The sequence below is a fragment of the Dipodomys ordii genome, unplaced genomic scaffold (assembly GCF_000151885.1).
Source record: "Dipodomys ordii isolate 6190 unplaced genomic scaffold, Dord_2.0 Scaffold12, whole genome shotgun sequence".
NCBI lineage: Eukaryota > Metazoa > Chordata > Mammalia > Rodentia > Heteromyidae > Dipodomys > Dipodomys ordii.
In genome coordinates this window covers 11,650,074-11,670,949 of record NW_012267228.1, presented here as the reverse complement: position 1 = coordinate 11,670,949, position 20,876 = coordinate 11,650,074, and the positions used below count along the sequence as shown (strand labels likewise).

The following is a 20,876-nucleotide window of genomic DNA, read 5'->3' as shown; positions in this document are numbered from 1 at the left end:
GATCCATTCATCTGTCGTGGGGCATCTGGGTTGTTTCCATATCCTAGCTATTGTGAACAGGCACTAATTTATTTTTTACATTTTTATTTTTATTATGAAAGCGATATACAGCAGGGTTATAGTAGGAACCAATTTATTTTTGAGAAGTTGAGTGTAGAGAATTTATGAGCATTTAGGATAATTTTATTTTCATATGAAATTCTAACTGAGGTTTTGTTTTTATAGCTTACATTCTAACAGTGAGTATACATTCTTAAGAAATTATTATTATTGGGCTGGGAAGGTGGCTCAGTGGTAGAGTGCTTGCCTTGCATGCTCGAGGCATTGGGTTCCATTCCTCAGCACCACATAAACAAAAAGAAACAAGCCGGAAGTGGCGCTGTGGCTCAAGTGGTGGAGCGCTAGCCTTGAGCTGAAGAGCTGAGGGACAGCACCCAGACCCAGAGTTCAGGCCCCATGACCGGACCCCCAAAAATATTTTTATTAATTTTTGATGCCAGTCCTAGGGCTTGAACTCAGGATGTGAATGCTCTCCTTGAGCTTTTGTGCTCAAGACTAGTGCTTTGCCACTTGAACCACAGTTCCACTTCTGAGTGGTTAATTGGAGTTAAGAGTCTCATGGCACTTTACTTCTTGGACTGGCTTTGAACTACAGTCCTTAGATTTCAACCTTGTGAGTAAGAATTACAGGCTTGAGCCACTGGCACCTGGCAAGATAATTACCTTTGTTGACAAATTATTAAGTGATTTTTTTTCCCCATGGCTTGTTTTAGTTTCTGAATTATATAATTTTCAGAGATGTATTTTGCCTTTTTTTTTAGTTGAGTTTCAATAATTGTAAAGGCTTTTTAAACAGTATCACATAGTATCACATGAGCTGTGTCCTTTTGAATTTAAGGTGAATAATAAAACATTTCCTAGGCTATTAGGCTATTTTTTGCTTAGACGGTTAATAATTGTTGACCACAAATATTGTCAGCTGTTTCTCATGAATGACAGGTTTACTTCATTTATTTATGAGATAAAATCATAATCTGGTTGGAATAAGCATTATTTGCATGGTAGTCCCTTCAAGTAAAAAGGATAGTGTATGAAAAATAGGGATTGTACAACTCATTGCAGTATTCAAGTGTTGTTCCTGAGCCCTCCATACTATGCAATGTACCAGGAATCTTTTGATTATATTTATCTTGGGTTGCATAGAATTCTATAAACAGTTGTTTTCAAAAAATATTGTATTCAGTAAACTTAGTAGTTTTAATTTTATACAACATATTAAGGAAGAGTAGGCTTCTTCCTCCTATGAGGATCATTTGATACTACAGCTTTAATTTGTGCTAAATTGCTGTCTGTTTTATCCACGATTGCTTTTGTATTATCAGGGCATGCCAGTCCAGTAAAAAGGCCCAACTCTTTTATTATAAAAGCAAAAGTTTTGATTGTTTGGCTGTAATGTGCTGTCCTAGTTTATATGGTTGCTAAACAGGATAGAAGAGCTACGGCAAATTAGCACTTGCCTTATTTTGTGCAATTATGTCTTGGTAGTAAGAGACTAACCTGCCACTAATGATGGGTCAGTATTCCTGTGTGCTTGAAATTTAGGTGTTAACCAAGGTATCATCACGAAAATATCCTCTTACATGGTTGGTAAAATGTAGAAAGATTCTGTGAATGAAACATTAGAAAAGTACATAAATAAGGAAATTGTTTTTGCTGTGCATACTGATTGGATATAACAGTATATACACCTCATAAATGACAAAAGAGCATGAAAATACTCACTGCAAGAAAATGTTTTTTTTTAGTTTCTTGTTACCTAATCCAAGTAACCATTATAGCTTTTGACTTTGAGAGATTAAGCTATAGATTCTTTTCTGACCTGTAATACCTCCCTGATTAGATTTGTTATGAGAGGTAAATTCAAAATTACTTATTTTTATACACAAAGGACCTACCAGCTATAGTCTTTGAGTGAGTTCATTTTAAAAGTCAGAGGATTTATTTCTGGGTCTTTAGTCCTATTCCATTGGTCCTCAGGTCTGTTCTTGTGCCAGTACCAAGCTGTTTTGATTACTATGGCTTTGTAATAGAATTTGAAGTTTGGAGTTGATATTCCTCCACTGTTCTTTCTGCTAAGGCTTGTTTTGCTATTCGGGGTCTTTTATTGTTCCATATTAATTTTTGGATTGCTTCATGTGCAAGATGATGCTAAGCAAAATGAACCCCAAGATAGGGACACAAAAGAGGTTTCATCTTTGTTGCTGTTCTTTTAATGTGCCTATAATGTACTATGTGATTTTTGTTTGTTTGTTTCTTTTGTATGTTCTCCCCCACAGTATAACCCCTGTTTTCACTGTATTTGATTCTGGTGACTTACATCTTGTATATACATTTTTCTAATTTGGGGAGAGGAAGGGAAATAACAAAATGCTGAAATAAGAGTGTAGTTTGACCCATTTTAACAATGAGATGTACAAGACACTAGGTTGAAAATGAACTTTACAACTTTGGTGGGGGGAGGAGTCGGAGAGGTCGGGAGGGAAGGGATGGTAGGGGAAAAAAGCCGAGGGGTAACAATGCTCAATAGGAAATGTACTCATTACCTTACTCATGTAACTGTAACTCCTCTGTATAGAACCTTTACAATAAAAAATACATATTAAAAAAAGTCAGGAGTTGGGTAGTTTTATGGAATCATTTGAAGCTTATGAGCATAAAGGTTATAAGTGATATATTCTCTGGAGCAAAGACATGAATACTTAGTTATTGATTAATTTTGTTAATATTGACATCATTTATATTTCATAATTCTGCTTTTTGTTAAAGAATTTATAAAGCTACTTAATGATATTTTCAATTTTTGGTTTGTAGGATCCAGTGGTCCCAATTTAAAGGCTACTTTATTTTCAAACTGGAGAAAGTGATGGATGATTTCAGAACTTCAGCCCCTGAACCAAGGGGTCCTCCAAATCCTAATGTTGAATATATTCCCTTTGATGAAATGAAGGAGAGAATACTGAAAATTGTCACTGGATTTAATGGGTATGTACTTTAATATTTTAAAGATTTAATTTTTCACAGATCATAGATTTTTCTTTAAGTTTTGATTTATCTTATTTGATAATTTTAAGGGCCTTAGAATTAATTAGTGGCAGATATGATTTTCAGCTTACAAATATATTTACAGCCTTCTCAAGAAAAGCTTGAATTTTATGAGTACATGGTACTTAAATGAATGTGATAATGGAAGCTATTCATATAAATTTGATAATTTGTTTTTCCTATATAATTTATATTTGGTTAAAAAATCACATGTCATTAGAGAACTCACATTTCTTTTAAAATGAAGACCAGTTTAATGAAAGTATTCCAGTGACTTCATTTAGGAAATTTTGAGTCTCCTCCCTTCCAACACATAACAATTTTTAGTCCCCTGTAAAACATTAAAAATACCAGAAAGACATTTGTAATAAACTAAAAGGTGATCTTTTAGTTTAAGAAATGTTGCTGTGCTTCAATTGTGTCATTTTAATTTCTGGTTTAGGATTTAATATATTTAAGTTTTTTATTGAAAGAAAGCAATGTTTATAAAATTGAATTGTTCACTATTTAGTATTAATAATGAATTATGTTTATGCTAATAATAAATTCGTATTTATATGTAGATTTTATTAGAAGATTACATTTAGTTATTGCTGGTGTAAATGGTCCGGTTATCCAGATGTTTATTCACTTGGGACTTGAAACAAGTATGTAATCTAATTCTGCTTTTGAAGTTTAGGAAGTTTGCTCATATTATTTGGCTGTGCTTTCCGCTTTCTGGGAGAGGATACTTAACAATACCAGCTCACTGGCTGTAGTTTTCCTCTGGGGCTCTAGAATAGGAAGGTAACTGTAGGACCTTGTCTAGAAATCATTTAACCATATGTGTGTTTCCTTACCAGTTGTGATTGGATCTTTCCTTCTCCCTTTTAAAAAAATGGTGATGTACAGAGGGGTTACCAGTTCATAAGTCAGTGTTACCCTTTCTTCACTCCCCAGTTTTCCCTTCCGCCCACAAGTTAGGTCGTTCATTTCAATACAGTGTCTGTTGAGTACCAGTGCTGCATTTGTTTACCCTTCGGCCCCCCCATTTCTGTGCTCTCCTTACCTTCACCTTCTCCCAAAAACCCAGATCAACGAACAAACAAGACAAAAAAAAAAAAAAAACCAAGAAAACAGAAAAAAAAACGCTCAAAAAGAAAAACATCACCAACAACAATAGGAAAAAAAACCAAAACAAACCTCGTGTTTCCATTTCTTGGAATTCATTAAGAAAAATATCTTATGTTAGAGACCTTTTGTTTTTCCCCTAAGAATATCCTACTTTAGTCTCAATGTGTGTGAATGTCTGTAGAGTCCTGTATAATGTATCATGTCCCATTGTATTTTAGATCTACCTTTCCCATATGAGAGAAAATATGTATGTATGGCCTTTTGTCTCTCTGAACTTGGCTTACCTCACTTAACATGATTTGTTTTAGGTCCATCTGATTCCTAGCAAATAATATTAATGTTATTCTTTCTAATGACTGTAAAATTCCATTGTGTATAATTACCACATTTTAAAAAACGCATTCATTTGTTGTAGGGTATCTGGGCTATTTCCATAATTTAGCTATTGTGAATAGTGCAGCAATGAACATGGATATGAAGTGTCTTTATATAGTATCCTGGCTTACATATGGGTAGATGTCTGAGTGGTATACCCAAGTGGATATGGAGGTATGGCTAGGGAAGCTATATGGTTACACTGCTGTCCACAGTGTTTGTACTGGTTTACATTCCCACCAACAGTTCCATCCTCTCTTTTAAACAAGCACCTATCTAGAAACCACATTAAGTATTAGAAGTGTGTTGTGTAAGCTTGAGGATTGAATAGAATGTCCTTAAATCAGTATATTTGGAGTATATGACATTTGTAAATGCTACAGACATACATCTTTCTAAAATAGGTAATGAGTAATTCAATGTTATGAATCATCTTTTATTTTCAATGAATTATCACTAATGAAAAAGGAGGAGTTAAGGTAAAACAAGTCAAATTATACCACTTCTTTGAATAGTAAGTTAATTTTCTTGTCAATTTGTAACAGGAAATATTTTAATTCTTTCAAATGAAGTTAGACTAGATATAGATTTGATTATTAAGTAAATCTAAATATTTATAATTCCTTAATCTGTAAAACAGGTATTTATCTACTTCAGAAAATGATTTGAACAGTCATTAAATGCCAAAACATACTTAAACATAATTGCTTTTAAAAGTTTTTCGTCTTAAATGAGTATTTTGAATTTAAATATTTTCATTCCAGTTTTGAGAATGGCTGTTCATGACTAATTTTTAATCAAGCAGAATCCCAGGGTTTCTTCTCTCCCTCCTTTTTATTTTTAGAGAGAGAGAATACATGAGAGAGCACCTTACTTTGTAGCCTGATCTGCCTGGTTCCTGCTTCTGAGTGCTGGGTGTATAAAGGTGTACTCAACCACGCCTGGCTAGAATCTAAGGCTTAATTGGTGGTACATTAAGAATTTTTATTTCAAAACTGAAGATGTGGCTCTAGTGAGTGAAAATGAAGCCCTGAGTTGAAGCCCAAGTAGAAAGACCTGTAATTCAATTTTATTTTTAACATTAAGTATAGTTTTTTTTTTCTTCAAGTAGTTTGAGGGTGTCATTTCTAGTGTTACACCTCTCCACTCATTTTTAATAGATTGTTTCTAGCAAAAGTAACAGAGGCTGGGAAGGTGGCTCAGTGTTAAGAGTGCTGGCCTTGCGTGCATGAGGCCCTGGGTTTGATTCCTTAGCACCACATAAGCAGAAAAAGAAGGGGTGCTGTGGCACAAGAGGTAGAACGCTAGCCTTGAGCTGAAGAACAGAGGACAGTGCCCAGGCCCAGAGTTCAGGCCCCACGACCGACCAAAAAAAAGTGATGAAGCATGTTGGCACTTTTGGAAAGATCCCCAACTGTCATAAAATTAGATAAAGGAAGGGATGTTAGTAGAGTCATGTTACATACTAGTTGTAGTTTCTTTCCACTAGAGCTTTGACATCTCTCCAATTGGTAGATTTAAAGTTACGTCTTTTGCCAGGAATGATGGTGCCTACCTGGAAAATGGGACAGACTAGTGTAGGAAAGAAAGGAGGGAAGTTAGGAAGGATAGAGGATGTTCTCATTTCACTTCTCCAGAACTGAAGATAATGTTTTAGGTGAGAAACACCAACAATAAAAATTAAATAGAGCAATCAGTTGAAGTAATATTCTTGTCATTTTAGGACCTCTGCTTGGGATTATAAAGAATATATGGTCTTTCATAAAACAAGAACATTATCAAAACTTCTTTCTAATGTACAGCATCATGAATATGTCATTTATACATTGCTAGTAGCAGTTTACACTAATCCCTTTAGTACATGTACATAAAGGGATTTTGAAGGATAGATATATTTGCTAGTAGTTAAAAAAATTTTATGTTCTCTAGTTACTCAGAATGGATAAATAAGGAATGTAAAAGCAAGTAATCCCTCATAAACCTGTTCTTGTCAGTGCTGTTCTCATCTAAGATCTTTCTAAAATAGGTAATGAGTTTGGCTCTGCTTTTTCTTCATTGCTTTTTTCATAGTATAATTAAGTGAATTTTAAGAATCATTCCTTACTGTTTTCCTACCTTGATAGAAATTATATGGTTAAATGTGGTAATCTAGTAAATTTTTAAAAGTTGAAAAGTAGTAACTGGAAGAAAACTAGTCTTTTTCATAGTATTTCATTTGATGGGAAAAAAATAATTTAGATAATTGTAGCACTGGAAGAGGTGATTTAAGATCCTTGTCTTCATACATGAATTAGTTTTGGAGAATGTATGTATTTTTTTGTACCTGTCCTGAGGCTTGAACTATCAAGGACCCAGGGCACTCTCCCTGACCTTTTTCACTGTAGGCTAGCTCTCTTACCACTTGAGCCACACTTACCCTACCAGCCTTTTAGTGATTAATTGGAATAAGAATTTCACAGACCTTCCTGCCTGGCCTGGCTTTGAATTGTGATCAGTTGTGAATTGTGATCAAATCTAAGCTTCCTAGTTAGGATTGCAGGCATGAGCCATTGTTGCCTGGCCTTTTTAACTAATTCTTTTTATACTTCTCCACAATGCAATTTTTAGAAAATTACAGTTTCTGATATTTGATTGGAGGTGTAAAGTAACCTTGTTAAGGGTGTGTGTGTGTGTGTGTGTGTGTGTGTGTGTGTGTGTGTGTGTGTAAGTAAGTAAATTTCAAAGCCTTAGTACACAAAGAATGTATTGCTTTAGGTAAATATGGATTCACAACTTTGGTAAGACTTAAGAGTAAATAAAAGTATACATCCAGTCAGCTTTTGACAGCTGAGGTTACTTACAACTGACTAGTTTAAGTAAGTCTATGTAGAAAAGAAAGAATAAAAAATACTGGCTCATACAGAGAAAAGAAAGTAAATATCTATTTTGACATTTAGTATATTGTAATAATTGATTTTATGGTCTGTTTTGATTTTTTCTCCAGGAGTCTCTGTGTTACATGCTTTATGGTTCTTTTGGGGAGTAGTAATGAAGAAAGTTGCTTCTGTTACATAAAGATAACAGTTGGTAATTGTTTTTAGCTTAGAAACTGAATGAAATAGGCTTTTTTTTTTGAGTGCTACCTTTTCCAGTTCAGTAGTTTGACGTCTATCCGAATTGTACATCTTAATGATCATTTAACCAGCTTAATATGTTTTAGTCATGCTTAAATAGGGAATGCCTTGTTTAGGGCTTACAATTTAAACAGCAGGACTGAATTTGTTTATGTTCAGCAGCCTTTTTAGTATTGGAATTTTTACAGCTTTTAGGTTTGTAAGGCTTGGAGACTGGTTGTATTCAACAAGACAAACAGGTGCTTTCCATTTTCTTACAGATGAGTAAAATTCTATTGTGCATATGTACCACATTTTCTTGAGCCATTCATCCATGGAGGGACATCTAGGTTGATTCCATATCATGGTAAACAGTGCTGCAATGAACATGGTTGTACTAGTGACTTTAGTGTGGCCTGGTTTGTGGTCCTTTGGATAAATGCCTAGGAGTGGGATTGCTGGGTCATAGGGAAGCTCTATGTTTAGTCTTGTAAGGAACCTCCATACTGCTTTCCAGAGTGGTTAAAAGAGCTTACATTTCCACCAACAGTGTAATAGAGTTCCTTTTTGGCCACATCCCCTTCAGCACTTGTTACTGTTACTTTTCCTGATAATAGCCATTGTAACTGGAATGAGATAGAATCTGTGTTGTTTGATTTATGTTTCTTTTGTGACCAGAGATATTGAACAGTTCTTCATGTGTTTATTAGTCAATCTTTTTTCTTCCTTTGAGAAGTCTCTTTAAGTCTTTAGCCCTTGTATTGATTGGTTTGTTGAGTTTTTGAGGCTTTATTTTTGGGGGGTTTAATTTTTTGAGCTCTAAGTATATTTTAGATCTGAGGCTCTTGTCTGATGCATAGCTAGTGAAGATTTTCTCCTCTTCTGTGGGCTTGGAAAAAATTCAGTAATTAAGTAAGCCAGAGCCAAAGGAACATAGGCTGCATCGTCCTCCTCATTTGTGGTAACTAGAATATGCCTATGCCTAGAATATACATACAGACATGTATTACATATATATAAGCAATACTCTGTGAAATTAACTCCCAAGAAAAGGAAACGAGACATTTTTTAGTTGCCCTTATTGCTCTTGTCTTTTCCTTTGGTCTTGTTTGTTTGTATGTGTGACAAATACAAAGGAGGATAAGGGAGGGCACATAAAAAGTAGAACAAGGATGAACAGATAGAACAGGATACTCACTGGACACTTGAAAATGAACTGGATATCTTGTGGCTAGTGGGGACTGGAGGGAAAAACCAGGAGAGCGCGACGGAAGGGGAGGCATGGTTCAAAAAAAAATGTACTCTTTATTCATTACACCTGATTCAAGTATCTATAACACTTGTATAGCAGCTTTACAATAAAAAATGACAAACAGCTACTGTAAAATAGTGGTTAGCTGCTTTCTTTGGCCTTAAAGAGAGTGTTTTTAAAGGTTGAGTTTTACACTTTTGATTTTATTCTTCTGTAGTCTTTGGAGAATTTGGTGCTTTCCTAAAGTCTTCATTAGATATTGAAGGGATGATTATAAGAACCAAGATTTATTGAACACTGTAAGTGCTGTTAGGTGCTTTACATACATTACATCATATTTAGGCCTCATAGTAAGTACATTAATAAGTGCATTCTTAGAGTCTGTTTCCTAAGAACATGAAGGCTTAGGTAGATTGAACTAGGGTAAGGTCTAGCCAGCCTTGGTTTTAAACACACTTAATCATTTGTATATGGAAAGATCAATGGTAGTTTATATTTCTGAATAATATTCGGTAGTATCTGTTACTATTTGATCCTTAATATGTAGGGATTTTGTTTAAATTTATTGAATTTTATATGCATACATATATTCAAATTAGAAAAGATAGCTACTATATTCATTTTACAATATGAGCAGAGAAAGTATTGCAGAATAAGTTGTGGATTCATTCATTCATTCATTGCCTGTCCTGGGGCCTTGAACTCAGGTCCTGGTGCTCTTGTCCCTGAGCCTCTTAATGTTCAAGGGTAGTGCTCTGCCACTTGAACCACAGTGCTCGTCTTTTTCCATTTAGTTTATTGGAGATAAGAGTTTTATGGACTTTTCTGCCCCAGCTGGCTTTGATCTGTGATCCTCACATTGCACCTTCCTGAGTAGCTAGGTTTACAGATGTGAGCCACCTGGCTGACACATTTAGTTTTAAATAGCTCTGTTTCTTTTTAACTACTTACTTTGTAATATACTTTTAGTAATGAATGCCCTTTCCCAATCCACCCACAAATTTAAGAATTCTGGTTTATGTTTTTTATCATGAATGAGTGGCATGCATAGTTTTTACATCTGCATTTTTGCTGTTTATTCTTATCATGTCTTCAGTGGATTTTTTTAATCATTAGGAAGAATATTTTCATGAGATTAGCTTAAACTTGTGTGTGCTATATCTAATAAAAGAATAACACAAGGGAGCCTTTCATGTACTCATACCAAATACATTTATTTTGGATTTAGTTTATCTGGTTTATTCTTACTCTTTTAAAGACCTATGTCAAGTTAACTGTTCCCAGGTTTCTGCTTACTTGCCTAGCATAGTTTATTCTACCTCTACAGTACAGTCTACAGATATTATTAGTACTTATTATCGTTGTGATTACTTACATATCCTGCTCTTCAGCAAGCCTGGGTATTTCTATTTTATAGCAGCACCTAATACTTAGGGAATAGGTTAGAGGCATGTGGAGACCTTTCAATAGTATTTTAGATTGCTACTTTCAGTGATAGATTTATTTACAATATTCAATATAAGGAAAAGCTGTATGACATTTTAGTATCACCTACAAGATACTTGGTCAAATTACATTAGAAAGCTTCTGAAAATGTCTTAAGAATGTAAATTCATTTTATCACATCAGTGCAGACATTGTTGTTTAACCCCAACAGCAGTGTTAATACCAACAGAGTGTTAATAATTGGCCACTATTTATATAACTCCTTTAAAAAAATTAGCCAAATATTTACTAAGTGTTAAACAGAAAATTTAAAACCATTGAGCCTTAAAAGCTAATTTTAAGAGAAAAAATAATTGGTTTGGGTGTGGAGATTTTATAGTTGGAAAACAAGTCATAACTAGACAATATTTTTCAATTAGTGCTTGAATACCAGAAACTGTGGTGCTATTCTGTATTCTTCAAGTAGTGTATAAACTGTTTGGATTACAGTGTTCCTATACAATAGATGTAAGGAGAGTAGTTAATGTGTACCTTGTGTGTATTTGATAGGTTTTGAGATGAATGACATATAAGAAGGGCCAAGGTGCAGGTATATCCCTCTAATATTTGAAGTACAGCATTTCAGATACACATATATATCAATAAACCATATATTGACCATAGTAATAATGTTGTATCCTGTACTTAGAGATTTTTAGTTAACTATGACAAAGGAAAGATGAGAAACTGATGTGTTATTTATGTAGTGTGTTATATGTAGTATATGTAGTACTAACTGTACACTTGTAATTTTATGTTGTCTTTATAGGAGTGAATAAAAATATGATCTGTTTCATCATTACTAATGTTGTTGGTGTGCATTGTTCTTTTTTCGGTTTTAAAAGATCCTTTATCTTGACTTTGTGCTTTACTATGAATCAATTTTCAAAAGTAAACAATATCAAGAGCATAAGAGAATTTCTTGTACCAATCGTAATGAACATCACAGAGGTTTTTGGAGGTTTATAGTGAATATTTATGGTGTCCTTTCATCTTTTAGTATCTTTTTGTCAAAAAGTTTCTTTTTAAGTTTAAAAGTTAATTGAGTAAAAAAATTAGGGCATTTGTTTTAATATGAATAACATTTACTTAAAACATTTCAAAATTTGTTGTAATCTTATATTCTTATGAGAATTTATGATAATCAAGTGTAGCCCAATTTAATAATTATTTTGTCAAGTATGTGTAGTACAGTAACAAAGGATAGGATTTGAAGTTAGAGACATTGGGTTTGTGTCCTGGCATTGTTACTCACTTGCTGCTTTTGACAATATTGTGTCAAACTGCCCATAAAAAATGTTATGAATGCTAACTACTGATTTAAAGTTTTTCTAATTCTTGTCATAAGGAAAAATAGATTTTTGTATGGCAAACAATGAGTATAAAGATAAAGTAATATTTATACATTTTTGTTAAAACATTTGTCATGCAGTGTTTATAACTTTGTTTTTCAACTGTAATTCTCATGGTTGCTACTAGGTATATGAGATTAAAAACCTGTTTTAGATTTATAAAATGATTTTTGTTCCAGCTTATGTCAGTTGTGTATTTTGCTATGGTGAAGTAAAAATTGCATTTTGGTGAAAGTATAAGATTGATTAAATATGTAGATTGTATATAAAATTGTAATGATGGAGCCAAATTATTTAAAATACTTTTTCATTGGAATAATTTCTTACTCTATCCAATAGCAAAATCATTTATAGTTTTACTTGAACCCTTAAGAAATCTTTATGTTCAGAAGAAAGGTTGAAGTTTCTGTATGTAAATAAAATAACTTGATTGTGTTACTCCTCTTGTAATCTTAAAATTGAATTATCAAGATCTAGAATATTGTATTAAATTTTTTTTCTCTCCAGTCATTTTTGAAGCATTCTGTTAATTTTTGGTGCCTTTTATTGATTCTTAAAGATAGGAAAGCTTTGTTTTTGTTAAATAAAGACAGGTGTGCTTATTAATCTTGTGTGTTTTTAAATGACTCATTCATTTTCTGTTGTAGTTTATTAGCATGTGGGTGAATAAAGCTTTATCAAAATAAGTAATATTCCCAGTCTCTTGATAATTAATGACCTCAGACCATAAAATTATATTTTTTTTGCAGTATCCCTTTTACTATTCAGCGACTATGTGAATTGCTAACAGATCCAAGGAGAAACTATACAGGAACAGACAAATTTCTCAGAGGAGTAGAAAAGGTATTTATTTTATTATGGGAATTACATTAAACTGCAGCCTTACGTATTTCAGAAAAGAACATGAATAAGGTCTTTTTCAAGTACCTTTTCTTGGATTAGGTTGCCTTGTTTTCTAAGTTACGTTTCGGGGGAGGATAGGTAGATAGGTGACAGGAGGGGGAAAAGAGGGCCAGAAGCAATCACTTTAAAGTTTAAGGAAAACAATACATTATCTCTTAAATATCTGTAATGTGTTACAAAATATTAAAGGTTCTGAGTAGCTCTATAAATAATATATTTGGAGAGTGTTTTGCCAACTTGCAGAATTCTGGAGTTCAGAGAGACTCTGAAGAGATAACTTGATAGAGGTTTTCACATGTTTAAGTGAATATGGAGTTAAGAAATTGTCTTTGGAGTGAAGAATTAGAGCAACTGAGATTTGACAAGGACTTATTCTCAGTTGATAGTTGATTGTAAATCATAGTCTAATGTTTCAAAAGATTTGGATTCAAATCATAGTCTAGTGTTTCAAGATTTGTATTATAAGATTTGTATTTTAAAAGGCAGTTATTTTACCCTGGGAACAGAATTCCAAAACTATTGGAATAGATCTGAGGGCCTTACTGAACCATTATATGCTGTGTTTTCATGTGCTCAGTTGAGTATGATTCCTGAAGGGGAGGAAACTGCAGTGGTTTATTGGTGTTTACTTTTCAGCCAAAGGTCCATTTTAGAGACTTGGATGGCAGTATGTCATAGTGACTACTATACCAGAAGCATTGCCTACAAATCAGTGCAGAGGTGCTTCATGGTTCTGTGTCTGTGGGCCAGTTACGAATCTTGAGTCTCACTTTTCTCCTCTGGAAGTTGGGATGATAGGACTGCAAGGGGTTTAAATACCAAGCACTTACTCTTAAAAGGATATTGTTACAAAGGCTGGAGTGTCTTCTTGAACTGCATAGGAAGCTCTGGATATTGGATATTTCTTTATAAGGAAACCATTTATGCTCACACTAAGAGGCTTGGTCTCACATTAATCTTCAAAAGAGAGCATGAGTCTACTCTTGAACATATGGTACATGATGTTAAGGCTCCAGAATAAATAACTAGGGTAGAAAAAAATAAAATTAGCAAAACCCAGATGGTTTAGTAGTATTTTCTTTCAGTCCTTCATTTCTCTTCTCATCAGTTTTCGTTTTAACCTTGTCTTTTCTTTTATTAGCCAAGTTGGAATGACGGAAGCTTAACCCACTGGAATGATTTTTGAGAAATTTAAAACAATTAACAAACTTTTATGTCATAGTGATTTTCCTTCATATTAAATCACCAATTTTTGTTATTGCAGAATGTGATGGTTGTTAGCTGTGTTTATCCTTCTTCAGAGTAAGTATGGAAATTTTTTTTCCTACTTTGGGTATATCATTTAATTTTTCTAATACATTGCTAATAACACATGCATTGTGCTGATACATAATGTGATACATTATTAAATTTTAATTTAATATATTCGTAAAATAGGTTGCATTTTTCACATGTAATTAAATATAACATTTAATCATGATAACCGACTACCTAGTCCCCAAAATAGACTATTATCAATAATAGTACCTATGTGTTTTTTTCTAGTAAAGAGATTTGGATTGAAGAAATTGGTAATTTACTGTAATTCTAATATTGTTGGGCCCTGACTTACCATCCTAGGTTCTTTTAGAACATAACTGATAGTTTGGAATAGCTACTTGATGATGGTATTCCACTTTGTGATACAAAAGAAATGGTAGTTGTCAAGATTGATGAGGCAAGGTAAGGACTCAGTTTAGGACATATGTTCCTCTTTTTTTTTGGTCATGGGGCTTGAACTCTGGGCCTGGGTACTGTCCCTCAGCTCTTCATCTCAAGGCTCTAGCGCTCTACCACTTGAGCCACAGCACCACTTCTGGTTTTCTGGTGGTTAATTGAACATAAGAGGCTTTAAAGACTTTCCTGCCCGGGCTGGCTTTGAACTGTGATCCTCAGATCTCAGCCTCCTGAGTAGGTAGGATTACAGCCATGAGCCAGCAGCTCCTGGCTAGGACTGTGTTCTTAACCTTAGCATTATTGACATTTGGAGGACATAATTATTGTGTGTAGACTCCTTGGGAATTGTAGGTGTACCAGTGCCCTTGGCTTCAGTGGAATAAGTGAGCTAAGTGTCTGTCCTCCATCTCCACTTGCAGAACCTTCAGAGATTGCCACGTGTGGGGAACCAGGTGTAAAGGACGAGAGAAGAGGTGGTCTCCTTTTGAGAAACACTGGCTTAACATTAAGCTTCCTGTGCTTTCATAGGGACAATAATAGTGAATTTGTTTTTAGAACTCGTGGTTTACCTGTGTTGCTAAATAAGATGCCAAGTTAATCCTCTAATGCGTTCCTTCACAGAGAAACTATTAAAAATTGTATTTTTTAAAAAAAGAGCTTATGTTTTGAACTTTATTTTTTAATTTTTTATACTGCTCTTAGGGCTTAAGCTCATGGCCTAGATACTATCCCTTGATAGTTTTTGCTCAAGTTTAGCACTCTGCCACTTTGAGGCACAGCTCCACTTGCGGGTTTTTTGAGGGGTTGGTTAATTGGAAATAAGCCTCATCAGTTTTCTACGTAGGCTGGCTTGAACTGAGAAACTCATATTTCAGCTACCTGAGTAGCTAGGATTACAGGTGTTAGTCATTGGCACACAGCTACTTAAATATGGATGCTTTGCTAATGAATGTGGGGTAGTTTGGACACTGAAAGCTGCAAAATTAAATCTTCCATTCTCATAAGATGTTACAAAAGGTCTTAAGGCACATAATTCTTACATAAATAAATAAAGAACTAAGCCATCCATAACTTTTCTTTTAGGAAAAACAGTTCTAATAGTTTAAATCGGATGAATGGTGTTATGTTTCCTGGAAATTCACCAAGCTACACTGACCGGTGAGATTATTGTTTTTTAAAAAATACATATCAATGAAATAAAAAATAGATCCAAAGACTTCACATTTTCCCGATTTTGAATAGCAGGTTTTAAAAGAAAGTTGGACATTTTTATTATGAAAGATATGGGATATTCTAGATCCTAATGTCTGTCCTAGATAATATATCTAAGTTATACTGAATAATAGGTAAACCATGAATCTGTAAATCAGAATTGGAGCAAATACTGTGACATATACATAAACATACTATAGGAGGAAAGACTTGCTACAAAAATGGAAAATAATGTTGATTTTTCTTATAGGTCTAATATAAATGGCCCTGGAACACCCAGGCCACTTAATCGACCAAAGGTTTCTTTGTCAGCCCCTTTGACAACAAATGGTTTGCCTGAGAACACAGACAGCAAAGAGTCAAATCTACAACAAAGTGAAGAGAAAAACCACAGGTTTGTTTGTGTGTTTTAAATTAAAAGAGCAAAAAGTTTTCATAGGAAGTCAGCATTTATGGTTTTTGCGCTATTTACAACCAGTGAGTTAACAGGTTTGTAATTGGTGAGACTGCATTCATGTATTGTCATCATTTCCATCATAGTAGATGTTACAAGTCATCTGGAGATGCTGTGAAGTACACTGGAAGGGGTGGGGTGCAAGGGGTCATATTTTGAGGAACAGAACCATGCTTTCCTGCAGTTGTAGGCACCATGGCTTATGTCTGTAACTTTAGAACAGGTGAAGGTGGACATAGAATTGTACAGTAAGGTCATGTAAATGGCCAAGTAGGCCCTCTGAGAGGTACTCATCAAACAGTTAAAGTTGCCTTGAAATTGTTCTCTTTTTTTTCTTTGCACAGATGTAATTTAACTTTGACACTAAAATGCAATTTAAAAATTTATACCATAAAAATGAGACTGTAGAAGATAAGGAAAATAATGTTATTAATGATACTTTTGAAAAACAATTACAGTGATTCTCCACCATCTGAATCAGAAGTTTCCTCAGTAAGCTCTATAAAAAATAAACATCCAGATGAAGATGCTGTGGAAGCTGAAGGGCATGAGGTAAAAAGACTAAGATTTGACAGAGAAGAAGTCAGAGAGTCGGCCAGTCAGACAACTGCCGGTGAGATTTCTTCAGTTGAGGTGGAAGAAACAGAAACATCTTCATCTCAGGATAAAGACAAAGAAAGTAGTCGTTCCAGGCAGCACTGTTCAGAAGAGGATGAAGAAGAGGATGAAGAAGGGGAAGAAGAAGGTATTTAGAGACCATCTGTAAAAGGGTGGTTAGATCCTCAGTTTTTTTACACTTTATTTTTTTGTGAAAGAATTTAATGTAATGGAACTCCTTACAGTGCTGATGTTGGGCTTTTCCCCCAGGAATATGTAGTTGCTGCTCAGTTTCAGGGAATATGATTTGAACTATGGGATATCAGAATTCATGAAACTTAAATTATGAAGGTATTTGGAAAATAAAATTTAACAACATTTGCTTATTTTTAGAGTCTTTTATGACATCAAGAGAATCGATTGCAGAAAGAAAAATTCAAGAAAAAGAATCTGATGATGCCTTAACTGTGAATGACGAGACTTCTGAGGAAAACAATCAAATGGAAGAATCTGGTCTGCCTCAAGCTCAGAAAGATTTGCATTGTGAAAGTAGTGAAAGTGCAGGCCCTGAAGGTAGTGATTCTGACTGCCAGGAGACAGAAGAATTAGTAGGATCCACTTCCAGTAAAACTGGAGAGATTGCCTCAGAATCATCCATGGAAAATGACGAAGCCACGGAAGGCACAGATGAACCAATGGAACAAGACTAACTACTTAGAAACCTTTAGATACAGTATTTTACATACAGTCCTGGTTTTACACTGTATAAAACTTTTATGTAACAAAGTGGACCTTTAGTTTTACAAGAGAAGCAGGTTGTAAAATAAAGTACTTTAAGAATAAATCCTGAAAGAGTTGTACCTTTAAGAACTGTGAATATCAGCTCCTTTGGGTCCTGCTTACTGCTGACAGGTTTTTGGTTTGGGGTGGGGGGTCTGGTCAAATCAGTGATTTGTGTATAGATTTTTTTTTTTTAATTTAGAATTAAAGTTTTTAAACTGGAAGGTAATTATAATTTTGAAAAACTTTTAAAGATGAACATGTTTAGTTTATACGCATACAAGGAAGCTTTTTGTCTTGTCTTTTTCTGACAGCTTTAGGAGTTTTCATATTTTGGTCATTGTTTCAGCATTTTAACATGTGAATTATAGGGTTTCATGCTGGTTTCCAGATTTTATTGTTCGTCTATGTACAATGGAACTTTAAGTCATATATACATATATATATATACATATATATTATTCTAAGGGGGGAAATGTTATATTTTTCTGTTTCTATAAGAGATGAATACAGTGGATACTTTTTCTATTGGTAATGATTGAGTTCACCTCTTTCAGAAGACATTTTCTTTCTCTTCTGAGTAAATCAAATAAAATCTGGCCCTTGTGAAACCCTGGAAATCTTGTCTGTTGAAATACCAGGTTAAACACATTCCAAGAGACCTGTTCAAACTAAAATTCTTTTGTATACTTCTGAGGTGCCTGAGGGGGAAAATGACTATTATTTATGAGGAAATGTGCTTTATCTCGGAGATTGTGTTCAAACATAGTTTGCTGTTTTGTAGAATGAGCGCTTATGGAGCCGGTATGTGACTGACCATCTCGCAGAATTGGACAGGCTCCTTAACTTTTTGCTTGTGTTTCTGAACATTGTGAATATTACACATTTCTTTCTAAATTATTCTAGAGTATGCACATGTCAATGGTACGAAACACCACAGTACTGGAAGGATCCACATACTACTTTAGTAATGTACCTGAGCTAGGACGACTGCAGTTTTAGAGGTACACAGAAGCCACCATAATGGGTATGACATTTTGATGGGAATTAAATATTTTTGAACATGCTTCTTCGACAGCCAGTGTTACATTTTTCAGATCAACACAAGCACAATGATTACTCTAAACTCAATATTTTCAGATTCACATATTGAAAGTCATGCAAGCTGCAACCTCCCTGTCAAAATTACTGGCTGCCAAATTTATACCTGTTTCTTCAGCTGTATCTTTTGATATTTAGAATTTTTAAATTTCTGTAAAGTAGATTTTGTAGAATGTAATGTGTTTACTGCCTTTGTGAAGCGGTATATAATTGTATAATTTCTGTGTGTAAACTGAATGCTTGGGCTTTCAATACAGTATTCATATAAAGCAATAAATGTTAATGTTATGAAATAATCGAGTACATTTTTATCAGACAAATTCCCTTAAGTTTCAGTTACCTGAATACACAGATGAACTTAAAAGCTGATGCAATCGATCTCTGACATTGTGTCATATTCTCTGGGTGATTGGAAAGGAAGCCACAGTTACGTTTTGACTACTTCCAATTTCTTTGACTAAAGACACCACCATCGTTGGCTCCGTTGTTTGTAGAATAATACACTACTGACTGCTTGGTACTGTCGCGTTCACAGCAGCTACGTTATGTACTTGTGAATATGTCTTAACAGTTGAGATTAAAACGGAGTGGATTTTGTACCCAAGAGGGAGAAAAAAAAAACGTAATTTTTTTTTGCTACAATATTAAAATGAAGCAAATTTTAAATGTGACATTCATTTTTAATGATTATTTTCTTGAGGAATTTTGCCAATGAGAACAGATTTTAAACATAAGTTTAGAAATCTTGGGATTTTTCTTTAGGGTATTTATGAAATTGTCAGTAAACCTATTCTCTAAGCTCCTGTGACCTTTTGATAATTTTTATTTTCATTGTAGTGCCATGGACCATTTGTAACCAATCGATTGACTTCTGTTGGTTATAAGTTGAAGACTTAGCATTGTGACTTTTGAGGTCTGTGGTTTTGTTTGTAAACTTGCAATTGCTATTTTTGCAAGGGCAAATGTATTTCTTTATTAAATAAAGTACAATAATGGTGAATGTACCAAAACATCACTTAACTCTATGAGAAATCTTCATTTTAATCTCTATAGTTTAATAGTTTTGATATTTATTAGATCCTCATGTTGATCACAGTCAGACTTGAGATACATGTAGAAGGCAATGGGATATCTCCTGTAGGTAGGATAGATGGAATGTGTGGTTTCATTTGTTGCAAAGTGAAACTGCTTGGCTGACTTCAGATGATACTGTTGGCTACTGGGAATATGTTTCCATGGTGTGCGCATAGGTGCACTTGGCATAGGCTTTGGTCAGTGAAATGGCATTTTTGATAGTAACTCATTTGTGACTGTTTCTGAGGCTTTTAGGCAAGTTTCTTTGGCACGTCAAGGGAAGTTGTAGCAAAACATCTAAGAGAATCAAAACGAATCACCAAAGTGTTTAGTTATTTGGTGTTGAAACTAGCCTGTAAAGAGAATTTGAAGATGCTGAGGAGAAAATTGGAAATATAAACAAAATAGTTTCTACCACCTTGCTCCTCGAAGAAGTGGAAACAGTTCTTAAAGTTTTTAAACTTTTTTTTTTTTTTTTTGGTCGATTGTGAGGCTTGAACTCTGGGCCTGGGTGATGTCCCCTCAGCTCTTCAGCTCAAGGCTAGTGCTCTACCACTTGAGCCACAGCACCACTTCTGGTTTTCTGGTGGTTAATTGGAGATAAGAGTCTCACAGAGTTTCCTTCCCCAGGCTGGCTTTGAACCGTGATCCTCAGATCTCATCCTCCTGAGTAGTTAGGATTACAGGCATGAGCCACTGGCCCCCAGCTTTTAAGCTTTTCTTGGGGGGGGTCAGTACTGGGTTTGAATTCAGGGCCTTCCAACTCTCTTGGATTTTTTTTTTCACCTCTCGGCTGGTGTCTACCAATTGGGCCACACCACCTTTTTGCTGGTTATTTGGAGCTATACGTCTCCTGGATTTGTCTTCCCTAGGCTGGCTCTGAACTGCTATCCTCAGATCTTAGCCTCCTCAGTAGCTGGGGTCATGGGTGTTACCCACTAGTGCCCAGACTCAACCTTTAAAAAAGTTCATATTTTTCCATTCTGAAAAGTGTGGTGGAACAGAAATATGTAAGTGTAATTTTTTTAGTGTTGATTCACAAGTTCACACAGATACACCTTTCAGACATGTGGCCAGAGCACTGGAATTTCATTTATAGAGCCATAACAATTTGGAAACTATCCCAAGTCTTGGGCCAGAAAGTGTGATCTGTTAAAGAATTGAGATTCAAAGGATTTTATTTTTCTGGTGTAGATAGGCATGTATTTATGCATTTTTCATTTGTAAGTCAGCAAATTTTCAAATAATGTAGATGTAATATACTAGTT

The 20,876-nt window shown here is 34.6% G+C and overlaps 1 protein-coding gene across 1 annotated transcript in view; it reads left to right on the top strand.

Annotated features, from left to right (window-relative positions):
* Window positions 1-19,549, top strand: part of Ppp4r2 (protein phosphatase 4, regulatory subunit 2) — a 47,793-nt gene extending 28,244 nt beyond the window's left edge. The window contains exons 3-9 of the mRNA XM_013010519.1: window positions 2,872-3,042; window positions 12,521-12,614; window positions 13,939-13,976; window positions 15,474-15,548; window positions 15,853-15,996; window positions 16,515-16,801; window positions 17,047-19,549. Of these exons, the coding sequence (XP_012865973.1) occupies window positions 2,872-3,042; window positions 12,521-12,614; window positions 13,939-13,976; window positions 15,474-15,548; window positions 15,853-15,996; window positions 16,515-16,801; window positions 17,047-17,363 (1,126 nt within the window). The 3' untranslated portion in view covers window positions 17,364-19,549. The remainder of the gene's footprint in view (window positions 1-2,871; window positions 3,043-12,520; window positions 12,615-13,938; window positions 13,977-15,473; window positions 15,549-15,852; window positions 15,997-16,514; window positions 16,802-17,046) is intronic.
* The last annotated feature ends 1,327 nt before the right edge of the window (window positions 19,550-20,876 follow it).